Source organism: Monodon monoceros, unplaced genomic scaffold (assembly GCF_005190385.1).
Source record: "Monodon monoceros isolate NGI ecotype Baffin Bay Population unplaced genomic scaffold, NGI_Narwhal_1 Super_Scaffold_19, whole genome shotgun sequence".
Lineage (NCBI taxonomy): Eukaryota > Metazoa > Chordata > Mammalia > Artiodactyla > Monodontidae > Monodon > Monodon monoceros.
Window position 1 is genome coordinate 49,347,172 of NW_021703775.1, and position 17,108 is coordinate 49,364,279.

Sequence of the window (17,108 nt, forward strand, 5' to 3'; positions counted from 1 at the left end):
AAATTATTTTTTAAATTTTAGGTTGGTGTTTATTTTTATGACAATGGACATGGAGTACTAGAGGACAATGATATCTATAATCATATGTATTCAGGGGTTCAGATAAGGTAAATGTTTTCATATTTGGCTTTCTTTGGGGAGGGAGTTGTATGTGAGGTAGCATGGCGTACCCCAGTATAGTAGTCAGGTGTCTAGGAAAAACAGTAAGAGTTAAAGCTAAGCAATTAAGCGTGGCTTAAATTGTCAGAATATAACTTTTCTTAGACTGGCTGAGGACAGCAGCCAATGGCACCTGACATGCTGTACCTGGCTTATTAAATGGGAGCTTCTGTTTTTATGCTATTTCCGCAAAAGTAATAGTTCTTACACCCCTCTTTCTTGTATATTAACAGTTTTTGGTTTGGAACTGTCGTACTCCTGATCATATAATTCAGTCCTTTATTTTATATATGAGGGGAGCATATAATAATAAAAGTTACTTAATCTAACCTCCTCAGTTTAGTTTACATATTAGGAGACTCTGTAGTAATAACATAATCTATAGCTAAGTGTGTTCTGTGGTAAACAGAATTAAGCAAAATTAAACCAGTTTCTTTACTGACAGACTTCTCAGAGCATCTTGAAGGTGATGCTTAATTATTTAGCTAATTCTTACTATGTTTAATGTGGGTTTTCCTACTGTTATCTAACATGGTATGTGGGAGTAGAAGCAATTGAAATGGCATTATTTTCTATTCTATCCATAGGACTGGAAGCAACCCCAAAATTAGACGCAACAAAATCTGGGGAGGACAAAACGGTGGAATTCTAGTTTATAATTCTGGTATGTTTAATCTTTTAATGTTTTTTTCTTGGTGCTATTAGTCTTTAGAAATATACTTTCTAAATAACAAAACCTAAATTTTTGCATTTATAGGTCTAGGTTGTATAGAAGACAATGAAATATTTGACAATGCAATGGCTGGAGTCTGGATTAAGACAGATAGTAATCCTACACTAAGAAGAAATAAAATCCATGATGGAAGAGATGGTGGCATCTGTATATTTAATGGGGGTCGAGGTATTGTTGTTAATTTTGCATTAGTAAAAAACCCAGTTTTCCATTATTCTTCCATATCTTTAATGATCAATGACATTGCCATTTAATGTGTTATAAATGAGGGAATCACAGTCTTTTTCCTTATCAAGTCTCAAGATGGTTTAGGGGGTTAGTGCCTAGAGTTAAAGGAGACAAATGTTTACAGAATTTTCCTTTTCCTTCAAGCCACCTTGAGCGTGCCACTTGTTAGCGAGGCTTTTTTAAGGTAGCAGAATTTGTTTACACCCTCTCTCTGGACCTTTTATTATTCAGAATAGTGATATGATTATAATAAACTTCAAAGTCAAGTTATAGAACTAGGTGTGGAAAATTAATTGGTCTGCGAATATATATAAATGTCTGTAGTAAATAAGGATTGCTTTGTACCTGTTCACAACTGTCTTCGTTGGAGAATGGAATTAAGCCAATATGTGCTCAGTTTGGTATCCAAAAAGGTCAAATCACTTTACATTGAGGCAAAAGTTCACAGTCCCTGCCCCTTGCAAAGGCATAATTTGTTCATAAAGAGAGACTGGGAGAGACTGTCAAATGCAAATTATCACCATTCCTGAAACATCAGTAACCCAGCATTATACATATCTTGTATAGAAGGTTAGCTAGTCATTACTCTAATATACCAAGATTTAATCAACAGAATTTACTACTACCACCAAACAATGATGATTCCATTAATGACATAGACTCTCAAGGAGTTTATAATCTAGCGATTCCGTAAGTGACATTATCTCTAATAGGATTCTTTGTAAGATATAATGAGGAAACACAGTACAGAATGGTTGGTTTTATTTGTAAGGTGTTGGGAAGGGTTCTGGAGTAAAATCTTGAGCTGTGTCTTGAAAAATGAGTATTTACTGGTAAGTTAGGGGGTAGGGGGTTGAAGGCCATTCCAAATGTAGAAAAGTATAGTTATTTCATTCTTTCATTTGTTATGTACATACTTACTAATTGAACATCACTGTAGCAAAATACAGATGCTAAAAATAAAATGGTGAATAAAACAGTACTACATCCAGAAAGTTTATAGTCTAATAGAGTGGCACATTGTAAGCAAAAGTCTAAAGGAAACAAAGTGGTTTAGTAAGGCAAGAGATACTGAAAGTCGAGGCCGGAAAAGGGGGCAGCGCCCAAATCGTAAAAGGCTTTGTTTATATATACAGTATAATGAAAAGGCTTTGTATATATGCGGTACAGTTTGGACTACATCTTAGCAATAGCATTTGAGGAGGTTATAGTGGACATATGCAAGATTAGAGGCAGGGGGACTTCCCTGGTGGCGCAGTGGTTAAGACTCTGTGCTCCCAACGCAGGGGGCCCGGGTTCACTCCCTGGTCAGGGAACTAGATCCCACATGCATGCCGCAACTAAGAGTTCGCATGCCATAACTAAGGACCCTGCCTGCCGCAACCAAGACCTGGTGCAGCCAAATAAATAAATAAATATTAAAAAAAAAAAGATTAGAGGCAGGGTCTTAGAATAGTGTTTTCTAGGGGAAAGGGAATTTAGAGGTCAATACTGTGAACTACTACAGATGGATCAAATATGTACAGAAATAAAAACATATTTCATGTCTTCAGGGAGCAGAGAAACACTAGAACACAACTAAATATGATTCACTATACATAAGTAGATTTTATAGGAGTAATATTAACTAATACTTATTTAGTACTGTGTACTTTTACATGTGTTAACTAATTTAACCCTCAACATCCCTATGTGGTAGGTGCTATTATGCCCATTTTACAGATAAGGAAATTGAGACAAAGAGAAGGTAAGTAATTTTCCCATTCAGAGTTTGGAAGTGGTGAAGTCAGTATTTGAAGGCACGAAGTCTCATTCCTCAGCCCTCTTAATCATTATGTTATCCTGCCAGCAGAGAATTAATAATTAATTTGATGGAGGAAAACTGAAAACCTCCCAGAGGAAGTGTCGTTAAGAAGAGTACAGGACATTGCAGAAAGAGGAAATAATATAAACCAAAGGCATTAGGGATAAAAATGTATAGCATATTCAGAGTGTAGGTAATATAGTGAGACAGAGGAGTAGGTTGGGGGAATATTTTTTTTTCTCTTTTTTATAAATTTATTTATGCATGCATGCATGCATGCAGGCTGTGTTGGGTCTTCCATTGCTGCGCGCGGGCTTTCTCTGGTTGCGGCGAGCGGGGGCTACTCTTCGTTGCGGTGCATGGGCTTCTTATCGCAGTGGCTTCTCTCGTTGTGGAGCGCCGGCTTTAGGCGTGCGGGCTTCAGTAGTTGCAGCACACGGGCTCAGTAGTTGTGGCACGCAGGCTCTAGAGCACAGGCTCTGTAGTTGTGGCGCACTGGCTTAGTTGCTCTGTGGCATGTGGGATCTTCCTGGACCAGGGATGGAACCTGTGTCCCCTGCGTTGGCAGGCAGATTCTTAACCATTGTGCCACCAGGGAAGTCCCCGAGTTTTTTGTAAATAGCAAATTAATTTTAAACTTTATTCTGATAGTTTATACAGATAGGGGATATGATAGAGTGGTGGGAAACACAACAGCAGAAGAGAGGTTGGAGTGAAAGAAATGGATCAAGGAACGCGGATAGGGGCCAGAAAGAATCAGGGCTTGAACTAAAACATGGAGAGTGCAAAGGTTCTAAAAATATTTCAAAGGAATTAATTTTAATTCAGCAGTGTTCAGTAAGAATCAGCTTTGTGCCAGGGCACTAGGGATTGATTCATAAGCTAGAAATGGTCCTTGCAACCATGGAACTTCAGTTTCTTGGTTAGAATGGTTACCAGCCAATTTTAGCAATTTTTGGTTAAATTCTACTTTAAATATCTATGAATTACTAATAAAATTTCTTTTCAGTTGAAAAATTAGTCCTATGAATTTCATAATCCAGTTAATAAGAAACTAAAAGAAAACCTAAATACCACCAAAAAGGCTAGTAAAATTTGCTATATGCATTAGCCTTAATCTGGGGAAATATTTTATTATAGGTCTCCTTGAAGAAAATGATATTTTCAGGAATGCTCAAGCAGGTGTTCTCATCAGCACTAATAGTCATCCAGTCTTGAGGAAAAACAGAATATTTGATGGATTTGCTGCAGGTTTGTATTTTCCTTTGTTACCTGTAGCTTGTTTTCTGTACATAAAATTGATGCTTGGTATATTATCTCTTTTGCTTAATAACTAAGGTGTGCAAAAGTATGCTGCAGAAGTTGGCTGAATGCCTGTTAACAATTGCTTATAAGAGCACCTAATCCAAGTTTTGGATTCTTCCACTCTAAGCCAACTTTATAATATTGCTCTTGTAGTTCAGTAGTAGTTATGAATCATCAATTGCATAGAGTAAATAACAGGCTAGTACTACCATTCGAAATAAATTCAGATAAATGCAAGCCCTCTGGCCTCACAAATGGCCAAACAGAATGCTTTTTTAAAGATCTTGGTAAGTGAAGTCCAAGTATCATGCATATATTTCAGCTTTTTGCCACTGAAGAGGATTTCTCTTAATAATTCCAAATAACCATGTAGCTCCTACCTACACATATTTCTGGGCCCTATCTTCTTCTTAGTTTGCAAAGAAATTTTAAAATGTCATTATTAATAAAAGTAAATTACAAACCATCTCTATCATTCCTTTTAGCAGGGACAGAGGATTATCAACAGTGGAAAGTGAATTGAATGTTACTATAAACAATTCAAATAAACATTTGCATTTATTTCTTTCGATGTTAACAGTTAATATACTTTTTATGTAAAAGAAGTAGTTCACTATATTTGCTATATTTCAGGTTTCTTTTAAGAAACTATATATAAAGTGATGCATCTGCTGTTTGTAAATTTTGCTTCAGGTATTGAAATTACAAATCATGCAACTGCAACACTAGAAGGCAATCAGATTTTTAACAACCGGTTTGGAGGCTTATTTTTAGCATCTGGTGTTAATGTGACAATGAAAGGTATGTTGGAGTCTGTGTTCTGCCTATAATGCACTAAATATGCCATGAAAAGATGATAGAAGCCATTGTTATTCAGTAACTTAATACCTTCTGTCACTGTATAGTAGTTAACCAGCAATTCAAGAGAACTATTTTGAAAGAGTTTTGTTTCACCTTGTCCTAAATAGTTGGAGTATCTTGTACAAGGAAAACTCATTTCTATTCTTAGCCGACTTTTTTACTTCATTGGTTAGCCTCTTTTAAAGTTCTTAAAAACTATTAAAATAATCCTGTAATTTGTTACCTTAAGCCTTTATACTCTAGAATTTTTTTTTTATTACAGATAACAAAATAATGAACAATCAAGACGCCATAGAAAAGGCTGTTAGTAGAGGCCAATGTTTATATAAAATATCAAGTTACACCAGCTACCCCATGCATGATTTCTACAGGTATATTTCTAAATTATTTGAGTCTTGAAATGGGAGAGTAAGATTTACTTTTCTAAACTGACAAGAACTCACATATTTAGCTTTCCCTTAAATGTATGAGCTAAGAAAGTAAATTGGGTTTTTGCTAATGGAAAAATATAACTGAAAATTTTATTAATTGTCCACATTGAGTTATGTGATCAATCTACTTTGAGGATCCTGTTTGAGACCGTAAAATATGGGAAAATGTAATACTGCAGTAACTACTGATACCACTGAAAATGTGAAACATACTGCTTTCCTAGGAGTTTCAAGGTAAAGCTGTCATTAAGTGTTCCTTATACCCCAGCCACCATGAGTGGGTTTTGACTTCCCCTCCCCCATACTGATTCAGTGAAGACTTGATAGGAACTTAATTTTCCTCAGAAGACACAAAATAGGAAATTCACTTATTCCACTAAAGTCCCTAGATAAGAGCCACAAAAATTGGGGGCCTCTTTTATAAGCCAAAGGCCATAGGGTAATAGGTAAACAAATTGCAGTTTTGAATAAATAACATGATCAAGGAAAATAATGTAAGCTTTTGCTTTTTAGATGTCACACTTGTAACACCACAGATCGAAATGCCATATGTGTGAACTGCATTAAGAAGTGCCATCAGGGACATGATGTAGAATTTATTAGACATGATAGGTATGTATGTAGCACACTTGCTTGCTGTATTACCCGATTATTTTCCTCCCCTCACTTTCCTAATCTTTGGGTTTTCATTTTGCTTTAGGTTTTTCTGTGACTGTGGTGCTGGAACACTGTCTAATCCTTGTACATTAGCTGGTGAGCCTACACATGATACAGATACACTATATGACTCTGCTCCACCTATAGAATCTAATACATTGCAGCACAACTGAATTCCTTCCCTAAAGAAAAAGTCCTGCCATTCTAACATCATAACTTAAAACATTTTTTTTTGGAAGAAGATTTAAAATATTTGCCCATGCTACAGGAAGAGACTGTATTAAAAATGGATACACAAGGTCAGTTGACACTATGAAGCTCAAGCTACCAAAAAGAAAGTGGCAATATATTGACTCAGGATCTCAAAGCTGGGTGTTTTAGCATTACTGTGTAAAGACTTTTGAAGGGACAGAAGTGAAGAAAATAAGCTGCAATTTTGTACAGATACCAACTTCTGAAAAAAGCTGGTGTTTTTACAACTAGCATTGAATGCAGTCCAATTTGCAGTAGTACTCTTCAATAGACAAGCAGCTTTGTTGCTGCCTTTATGGACGTGGGTACCAAGTGCTTTTGTAATATGGTAAAAATGTGAGCTAGCACTTCTGCATTTCTTTTGATTTTTTTTTAACATGTATTCAGATTGAGAAATATGATTTTAATGCTTTAATCTCATGTAGTTTGTTTTTAATTTCAAGCAAAATCTTATTGTACTTGAATGTGCCCTGTTTTGTTAGCACACCTAGACTTGCTGTAACTGTACTCATGTCCCAGTATGTACGTTCTTTCTATGAAAGAGAAAACACTAATCTTAAATTATATCCAGCAATGTTTCTGGTATCCTTTAAGAAAAGTTAAGACTATATTTCCTTCCCTTCCCTGTGCAGCATTCAAGATCACCCCTAGACAAAGTGAGTGTTTTAATGAGACTTCCTAGGAAGGGATGCACTGTAAAACAAAAGTATTCTTGTAACTCAGTTTTGTGAAAGGTAAAAACTACTATGTTTTAAAAGTACACTTTAGAAAGTCTCTTCAAAACAGTCCTGTATTTGAACTCTGTTCATAGTTTTTTTTTGAACAGTTTAGACAAATTGCTGGAAATTAAAAGAATTTCCCGCATTAAGCTGAGACAAGTATATATACAGCCCTATACAGTTTCATAGCTCCCCCCCCACCCCATTTATGTGTATTGGTGACAGTGGGTATAAACAGCCTGAAAGTGTATGCATGTACCATAACATCTAGACTTAATATATTGTGGAGTATTCAATAACCATTATGTAGAAGGTAGGTAAGAATTAAAAGGGTTTAATTTCCTAGAAAGAAAATGGAAAAATGGTCATTTTTAAAAAATAAAGTTTATTAGATCATAATGTTGTCTGAATTTACCACCTTTGTCAAAAGTGAACTCAAAGCTTCCAATGTAGTCTATAATTCCTCAATCAAAGTCAGCAACTTACGGACAGCTTCAGCATCTACAGTCGACCTTTCACTAGCCAGACAAACTTCCCTTAAAATAAATTTAAAAAAAAGTTGTTTTAGTTTACATTTTTCACAGTGCATCATCCATTCCTTTTACTGTTTGTTTTTTGTTAATCAACTACATGGTAAAATTATATCCAGTTATAATTACCGAAATAATCGCAGTGACTGAGTCATCTTCTCAAATTCTCTTGCTTTTCTGTGTCCCTTTTGAATAACCTCCTCTGGAAGATTAGCAAGCCTTGCTGCATTAAAGCCATAGCTTTTAGGACAGGCTCCTTTAATGAATTTATACAGGAAGGTAATAGTCTCCTGGCTGGGATCTTCACATTCATTTTCTACCATGCATGCCTAAAAAAGAAAAATTACATGCTGGCAATGGAAGTACCCATTCAAAAACATAACTTTTGAATAAACAACTTGTACATACCATGTGTCCTAGGCGCACTGCAACATTTTGAGAATAGTCTTCAACTAATGAATGGTAGTGGGTAGAAAACAATGTACGACACTTTATATTCTCAGCAAGTTCTTTAACAACTGCATTTGCTATTGCTGTCCCATCAAATGTTGCAGTACCTCTTCCTATGAAAATAAAATATACATGAACTATGTATTACACAATCTGCCATATTATGTACGAAGAAGGACATACCTCACAAAGGAATGGAAAAAAATATACTAAAGATCAGTTTAGTATATCCAAAAGCATTCTGTAAACAGGCCCTCTCTAGCTAAGTAGGTCTGCTTGGAGTTCAGGAATACTACTCGAGTACCACTGCACTTCAGAAACTTCCTTTAAATAGCCTCATTATCCAATAAATATTCTCATTATCCCTGTAAAATTGCCACCTTAGGGCCAACTGTGGGGTCTATGGACGAATGTGAGTGTATTCATAGTCTTTAAGAGATGTGTCCTTCAGACCATTTTCCAGAAAAATAATTCTTTGTACTAATGTTTTGGAAATTTTAGTATCTTACCTAATTCATCCACAAGCACCAGAGAATGTGCTGTTGCATGTTTAAGTATACTGGCAGTTTCACTCAATTCAACAAAAAATGTACTTTCACCTACAAAAAAAATCACAAATAGGTGATCATTTTAAGAATCCTATTGTAACAGTAGATTCATCTTTTAGATTCATATCCTTTGAATCTATTATGAACTACCATGATACTAAGAGATTACTTCTAGTATGTTTAAAATTGCATAATGCTTTCAAATGTCTGAAAGCATTCTGCCTTGCGTAACACCAGAAAAAAAAATAAAACATCCTATTTAAAGGTAGATGTGTTTAACACCTAAAATATAGAAATGAACTGTCAAATAACAGAGCCTTAGGTAGGGAAAAAAACTCACCTGACATTATTCTGTCTGAGGCACCAAGTCTAGTAAACACTCTGTCGATTGGTGTGAGCCTACACACTTCAGCTGGTACATAACAACCCATCTGGGCCATTACAACCAGTAGGCCGGCCTGTGAATGAGGGAGAAAAAGGTCTTTTATGACTGGTGTTAGAGAACAGAGAGAGAGATCTATGTATATCCAGAAGACAGAGATAATAAGCCCTAATAAATCTTTATTAACTAGGAGTAGTCAGGCACTCTAAAAAAATTCTTCACAAACCTAAGTAGGAAAAGTGAGGCTTAGGAAGGCATGAGGCTTAGGGTCTAACTGGCTTTATTTGAAACCTCAGCACCTATATGCTAACCAACTACACTAGTGATTCTCAACCTAAAACTACTGATGCCCAGAACCAATTCCAGACCAAACAGTTTCAGAGGATGAACACACCCCAACTCCCAGGTTTTTTGTTGTGCTCTCTAGATGATTTTTGATTTAAAAATGAAAAGGAGGTTGAAAACCACCTTACTACACTATTGCTCCTCTCTAGTTAGCAAATTTGTACAGAAATATAATACAGTGCAGTAGAGTTAGGGGGTCAGCAAACATTTTCTGTCAAGGGCCCAATGTCTGTTACACGTTTTTTTTCTACAACCCTTTAAAACCTAAATCATATTTAGCTCAGTAGCTAGCTAACCCCTGGCAGGTGGTCACAAAAATATATTTATTGTCTTCCCTAAAAGCAGTTCCCAACAGTTAACTAGAGGTCATGAATCACTTTCCTGTATGAACAAGTGCAATGGTTCTTGTATAAGGGTTCCTAGAAATGAACCTAATTTAAGAACAAACATAAAACATGTGTATAATTTTCATTCATTATGAATACCTCTGCCTTCACAGGAAATGGATTCAATCAGAGAGTTCATAAACTCATGGCCTGAAACCACCTTCACCTTAATATACTTCCCTTAACATCAGGCAAATATTTGACCAATAAGAAGAATACAGTTCTTAGTTTCATGACTCAAGGAGTTTCCCTTTGCTTCCTAATAAGTCAATGACTAAATTCTATCATATGCTCCTTGGGAAACGGTGGCCTAAATATGTACCATATTCACTCGTTAAGTGTTACAAATAATGTGGTGTAACAAAACTTCAAGTTTACCTGTCTCATGAGCGTAGACTTGCCCCCCATATTCGGTCCAGTAACAAGCACACAGTAAGCTTTGCCATTTTCTTCCTCTTCCTCACAGCCTATTAGAATGTCATTTGGAATAAAGTCATCACCAAAAAAAGTCTTCGTAATGCAGGGGTGGCGTGATCCTTTAAGGTCTAGAAAGGGAGGAGTATCTTCTTCTGGCAACAGAATTACTGGACGACACATAGGACCATCACCCCCTCGACTGTAGTTGGCCAGGCACAGTAAGACATCTGTTAAAGAGAGGTCAAAAGTGAAGCTTCATCATTTTTGAGGTTTCTTGATAAGCACAAAGGCCCAACTTCTATAAGTCTTCCAGAAATGTTTTTTTAGTGAAGGGGGCATGCTCTACTTGCCCTTTAGACATGGCAGCTTTTTTTCTAAAAGTAAGCACTCTAGTGACATTGTTTTAACTGCACAAAAATAAGTCATCAGCCTAAATGTTTTACATGTCTTACAGCACTTGTACTGAAATGAGAATTAACTTCCAATTTCAAGCCCAAGAAAATATCCCCTCAAAGTAGATTTTAAGTCCTCTAATATCTAAACCAGAAGTATGCCAAAGGAAAGCTAAGATACAACAGAGAGATGCTGTAGTGGTCTCTCCTTGATATAACCATGGAGCTGACACTTCTTAGAAGCAGAATATTCTGACAATAAGCAAAATCTTAAGAGGAAAATATATTGACCAATTTTGAACACTTGAGCTGAGGGATGATTTTACATTACCTACCAAATTGTTTAAAACTGTATTGGCTTAAGTAATAAATGTGGCACACTCAAAAACCATGATAGATATACACACTCAAAAACAGAACAGGATGCCATTTTTTTCTGGACAGTTGTGTTCAGACTAAAATAGTTTTGTTACAAATTTGGGTAAATTATGGTTGCTGCATTTTTACAACAGAAAAAAACCCAAAACTGTAAAACAAGCAAAGGCTCCAAATGACTTGGCCATGAAATTTAAAGAAAAAGGAAATTACTTATGAAGCTGAAAAGGTTACCAAATTACAAATATGTAAATCAGGGCTCTTAGAAATCAACTGTAGAAAAGAAAGTGTGACAACTTGGGCTAAAAGAAAAAGGGAGGATTAAAATCTTTTGAAACGTTCACGTAAAGAGATTCACTGAAATACAAAAAAGAATGCAAGGGTGTATATATATATATATGTGTGTGTGTGTGTGTGTGTGTGTGTGTATATATATAAAAAGAAAAACTGAGTGATAGGTCAAGGGATAGCTTTAAATTAGTGACAAAAAATAGCCTAAAAAACAGCATTTATTGAATACTACAAATTCAACTGAAATTTGATTATATACGTGTCCCTTGAGTTTAGGGATACGAGTCAATGAGGACTTTCCAATGGACTTTCCAATCTTAATATACAATTGGAACACAGGACGTTACTAACCAAAGCTTTAGGAACAAGCCTCTTGAAAACCTTACCCAACACTGCGATGCACTCCACAGCAGCCTGCCAGTCCTTGTAATTTTTATCAAAGTTATAGAACAGTCGCCGCATGCAGTCCTTTAATGATACATCTCTCCGTTCTTCAGCATTTATCAGATTAGCCAACTTTTTCTCAATTGTTTTGGTCCAGTATCGTTTACAGCCCTTCTTGGTAGATTTCAACTCATATTCTTCTGGCAAATTACGGGTGATGAAATTCTCGGGAATTTCCAACTGGTAACGATTCCTACCAATTCCCCAGTAGACTATGGTCCTACAGCCAATTCTACTACGCTGTTTCTCCAAGTATTCCAGGAGGCTCTGTTCATTTTCTCTTATGTCAGCAAGAGCTTGATCATAATCAGAGTCAAATCCTGCCTTGGGAGTAATCAGTCCAGTCTTTCGAGCCTTTTCATGGTCAAAGGCTGTATCCCATCGGTTTAGTTCTAAAGTCAAATCAGGAAAGCGGCCTTCAGGATTTTTTGCCTGCAGAGTAAGGACCTGCTTAAGGATTTTAGACTTAAAGTCATCAATGACTTCCTCCATAACCCCTATAATTTTACATAGTACTTTGAATCCTTCCAGAGCAGAAAGAAAATCAATAATCTTTTTTTTGCTGTATGTGGTTTCTTCATACATTATAGCCCTGCTATCTGGGTGGTTCTGGCTCTTCAGGGGAGAGCCAACATTATGAATTTTACTCAGTAGCCTCTCAAGGTCTGGAAGCTTCTTTAGAAGGTCTACAACCTCAGAGATTTTGTCAGGCACAACCATTAGGTCTTCTATGGCATCTAGACGATCGCTGATAACATAAGGGTTACAGAGTGGGGCACAAAGCCATTGCTTTAGGAGCCGCTTACCGAAGGGAGTATAGCAAGTATCAATCTTGTCTAACAGGGTCCCTTCAGTAGAACCATTTGTTCCATTCAGAAAAATCTCCAAGTTGTTTAATGTCACAGCATCTAGCACCATTCGTTGACTGGCTTTAGCAAAGACAGCACCAGGTCCTGTAGCACGGACCGTGTCAGAATCCAAGGGAATATATTCTTCAAAATTAGCCATTGATAAAAGCTCCTGATCAATAAGGCATTTTTTGAGGTAGAAGACACAACCACCAAGAGCAGAGAGGGCCAATTCACTCTTCTCTCCCGGTGTCAACCCAACAGAATCAGACTCTGAGGTCATACCTTTAAGCACCTGGGGTAACATCACCCCACTGTCCTCATTTAACTTGTCCGTAAAATACCCTTCTTCAAGGAGAGTTCTCAAAGTTTTGGCTGCGTCCCAAAACTGGGAACCTGGTATCAGACCTTCCTGAAGAGAAGAGGACAATGAACCCTTGAGAATCATCTTAGTTTCCACTGAGAGATTTCCTTTCTCAAACAAGACTTGTACTGGAGGATAGTGTGCCACTAACGTCCTAAACCTGGAACAATGGCGATCATCTGAAAACTGACCTATGAAGAACTTCCCTAGCGAGGTATCAACAAAACATACTCCATACACTCGAGCGTGGCCAGAAGAATCATCTTCTTTTTCTTTGAGGCTAAGAAGGTATTTACTGTAGTTCTCTGAGGGGTCACCTTCCAGCACACTGTAGGTCTGTGTACCCTTGGTAATGACCCTACAGATCTCCCTCCTCACCACTCTATCATACTTAGATATATGTGCCATCTTTCGGCATCGTGCCTCCATCATTTCCGGGGTCTCGGTCTGTTCCACCCGTGCTACTTTATAGCCCTTCTGGACCAGGGAATCTGAATATCGGCCAAATGCAATTTCAGGGAAACCAGAATGGGCCCAGTTGCCTTTCATGAATACCAGCCCTAGTTCACTGACTCCAGTAAGAGCATCCATGTGGTATAGCTCATAAAACTTCCCCACCTTATAAAATATGACAAGATCAAAGTTCTGAGACTTAATCTGCCACCACTTTCTCATCCCAGGAGTACAGGAATTAAGGAAATCCTCAGGCACATAGAGTGTGGATGCATCAAAATCAGGGTGATCAGGTCGCCTCCTGTGCTTATCTCTTCTCTTCTCCTCCTTAAGCCACTCTAAAGTTTCATGATACCAGATGGTAGGGCGACTACTGTCATCACATCCTCCACTAACGTGGGCTTGGGATTCAGAATTTTGAGGGGCAGAGAAAGCACTCAAAGTATTCTTGGTTTCTGATGAAATGCCAGTTGCTCGTTTGGTGGCCGAGGGCATTTCCTTCCTTGAACTTTTCCTTTTGAGGGAGCCATTACCAGTTATCATTCTCTTCCTCTTCGGAGCAACTTTAACAGGGCTGTCCAGGCCTTCACTGTCACTATCCCCTACTCCACTGCTTATTTCATCACTGCTTCCTTCCTCCTTAGCATCTGGCTTAAATTCCACATCAGAGCCACCAATGTCACTCTCAGAGTCTGATATGACCCTTCGCTTTTTTATCTGGCGGCTACTTCGCCTAGATCCTTGCACCTTTGGCCTCACTTCCTCTTCACTCTCAATTTCATTTTCTTCTTCACTCTTATCTGATGCATAAGTGGCACCTGCCTGGAAGGCAAAGAAGAGTATTTTAAAACAAAGTAAAATTTGGAAAATGACAATATTGCTGTGGAATCTCTCAATATGCTGCAACTTCATCTATCAAGAGAAGAACCCACCTCCAGAAATAAACTATTTTCTTTCTCAAGGGATATCAATTTCAGTTTTGCCTAACATTAAAACAAGTATCACAATACAGGATTAAGTGATTCTGTCATGAGAGTTCTATCCTATTCAATACTGATGAAGTCCTTAGGATGACCACACAGCACAAATACCCATAGACGATGTCCTCATTAACAGTCATAGCTGTGGAAAAAACTTTCGGTCCTCTTCTGTTATCTTTCTTCCAGGGTCACCTCTCCTCTTATATTTGGACATGTTATGAAGTTTACCATTTTATAAATTCTTTAGTATAAAAAAGCAGTAAATCAACCTAGTTCTAGTCCCTGCTTTCCACAAACCAGCTGTACCTTCTTGGGCAAGGCACATTCACTTATTATCATGGGCCTCCCTCATACGTAAAGTAGTATGAGGCTAAATGATTTCTGTAGTTACCATCCAGGTCTAAACATCTGAGTAACGTTAAGATCTCTGGTTTCAACCTCAAAAATAAGGTTAGAAACTCTTCTTTCATTTCTCTTAAAATACCCATTATATTAACTTACTTATTGCCTATCTCATCTAGAATAGAATAAAACAAAATCAAACTTATAGATGAATCTTTTTAAGCACACGGCATTAATTTACTAAATTAGAGAATGATGACTATGTTTGTTTTAAATATACCAATTATTTGTTCATTTCCTTAACAAGATTTAATTCACTCAAATAGTGACCATTAATATTTGAAACCAAGGTTGTATTTCAAGGTTACTCAACCTCTATTCTTACCAATCCAAAATACAACAAAAAGTATTAGAGCATAAAACTGGATATTAATTCCCACACCCTCATACAGCAGCTTATTACCAGACACCAGGACCAATTTTATCGCCATGTCCTTACTGTCCCTAGCTCTCTATACTGGTTACCAAAATGGTCCTGCCTTTTACAGCATGTGTCTTTCTAGCAGGCTTGAGAACTTAAGTAAAAAGAGGTGCTAGGCTGCTGAGATTCTAAAATAACATGACCTACAGTCCAGGAATGTATAGAAGTATGCATGTTTGAGTACTAAACAGATATATGGAAAATACCACTCTAATATGCCCCTGACCCTTTTTCATCACTCTCCTAACAGAAGTAACAACCGCCTGTTAGCACTGTCCCACCTCCGTCTCTTCTTCCTCCTCTGGTTCTGAGGGCTCATCACACACTGCCAATTCAAGCCTCTTAATCTTGTCTTTATTCAAGGCTTCATCTGCACGTTGCATTGCTCTGAGTATTTCAGGCTTTGAACTGTAGAAATGACCTCCTTTCTGGGCTTCCTTTGACTTCGAACCTAAAAAACATATATATATTTATTTACAAATAGGAACTGTTGGCTGGATATTTGGTTCAATGTATAACACTTGCCCTAAGGAACAAGAGTGACAACAATCAAGTATAATTTTTAATCTCCCATTATTTCTGATTGATACAGATAGATCAATAAAGCCTACAAGGAAGGAATTTTCAGGGAAAAACTACCAGTGAAACTGAAATTACCTATTTTACCTCATTTAAGCTGCCTTAACTGTTGGTCACCCAGGACCACTTAGTCTCTCTTCTATAATGACCTGGGACTGTGACCCGAAACACCTAGGCACACCTCCTCTTCAGGTGAGGCATGACATGTAAAGGGGGTTTGAGACCCTTTTTAAAAAAACATTACTTAAGGAAGGCAAAAACTACACTATCACTTAAATGAAGCAATGATATTAAAAATAAGTTTGTTCCCAAGGCAGTTAGATAAGATGTTAAAAAAAAAAAAAAATCCTACATTTTGGGACAGTTCAGACTTGTAATGTTAAATTTTTTCAAAACAGTAGCATCAAAATGTCTTGCTCTGCTTTAAAGTAAAACTTTTCCTTTATTCATTTCATTTCAAAGAGCTATAGTATTAAATGACATTTCCATCCACTGAGCAAAATTTCTATCCACAAGACCAATACAGAATTGTTTTAGTTCTTTTCCAAGAGGCATAACTAGGAATGTCTTTTTCTCTTCTTCTACCTGAATATACCTATAGTTGGAAAATGAACCTGAGTTTGTCTAACAGATCCAAATGTTATATTACACCCTTGTTTCTATATACTAAAACTGATGGGACATCCTAAATTTCCATGGAATTAGCAACGTTCATAAGCTGACTAAAACAAAGCTGCAATTTCTCAATTCTCTAAAGAGCTGCACCAAAACTACAAACTGCAACAATCAAAATCATTAAGAGTAGCTCTGAACTTTTCCCAAAGTACCTGCTGCAGCTGTACTTACCCCCCCCCCCCCCCACCTATCTGGTGTCATCGCCATTCCCCGAAACCTCTGATGCAAACTACAGCTCTAAGACCATGCCCCCCAAAGAAGGCCTACTTTTTTTCATGCATGCCTCTTTGCTGATTTATTCACATACATGTATTGCAACGATATGGATATTTAAAGGGCAGAGAGCACTATGCACATGGGTTGTTTTATAAAATAATTACAACATAAATGTAAACTTTTTTGATCTCTTTTTAAAGTCCTTTTTTGCCAAAGCTTTGTTTAGAATCTCAAAATTAGTCCTGGAAAAAGACCTCATTTATCATCTGGTCCAACTCTCTCTCTCATTATATATATATGCAAACAGAATCAGAAAATAAGATTATACAGCAAATTAGTGGAGAAGACTGAACCAAATTCCCTTATTTTCTTTCCATCCTGCATGTCAGATTTCTGTGTGGACTTAACTTTCTTCAGTGTGCCGTCCCTGCCCTGCAGGATGAAGAGTACTATGACCAAAA

At 37.1% G+C, this 17,108-nt stretch overlaps 2 protein-coding genes across 4 annotated transcripts in view; one reads left to right on the forward strand and one right to left on the reverse strand.

The window, feature by feature from the left end:
* The window catches only part of FBXO11 (F-box protein 11), a 100,113-nt gene extending 92,565 nt beyond the window's left edge, over positions 1–7,548 (forward strand). Inside the window, exons 16-23 of the mRNA XM_029231548.1 lie at positions 22–107; positions 747–823; positions 917–1,060; positions 4,065–4,175; positions 4,923–5,030; positions 5,353–5,461; positions 6,035–6,133; positions 6,222–7,548. Coding sequence (XP_029087381.1) covers positions 22–107; positions 747–823; positions 917–1,060; positions 4,065–4,175; positions 4,923–5,030; positions 5,353–5,461; positions 6,035–6,133; positions 6,222–6,351 — 864 coding nt within the window. The 3' untranslated portion in view covers positions 6,352–7,548. The remainder of the gene's footprint in view (positions 1–21; positions 108–746; positions 824–916; positions 1,061–4,064; positions 4,176–4,922; positions 5,031–5,352; positions 5,462–6,034; positions 6,134–6,221) is intronic.
* Positions 7,515–17,108, reverse strand: part of MSH6 (mutS homolog 6) — a 101,373-nt gene continuing 91,779 nt past the window's right edge. For 2 of the 3 annotated variants that reach the window (XM_029231546.1, XM_029231545.1), the window contains exons 3-10: positions 15,459–15,628; positions 11,652–14,196; positions 10,169–10,434; positions 9,018–9,135; positions 8,639–8,728; positions 8,088–8,242; positions 7,809–8,008; positions 7,515–7,685 (exon numbers count right to left, since the gene is read on the reverse strand). In XM_029231546.1, the coding sequence (XP_029087379.1) occupies positions 7,604–7,685; positions 7,809–8,008; positions 8,088–8,242; positions 8,639–8,728; positions 9,018–9,135; positions 10,169–10,434; positions 11,652–14,196; positions 15,459–15,628 (3,626 nt within the window). In that variant the 3' untranslated portion in view covers positions 7,515–7,603. The remainder of the gene's footprint in view (positions 7,686–7,808; positions 8,009–8,087; positions 8,243–8,638; positions 8,729–9,017; positions 9,136–10,168; positions 10,435–11,651; positions 14,197–15,458; positions 15,629–17,108) is intronic. The other variant, XM_029231547.1, reaches the window with a different exon arrangement.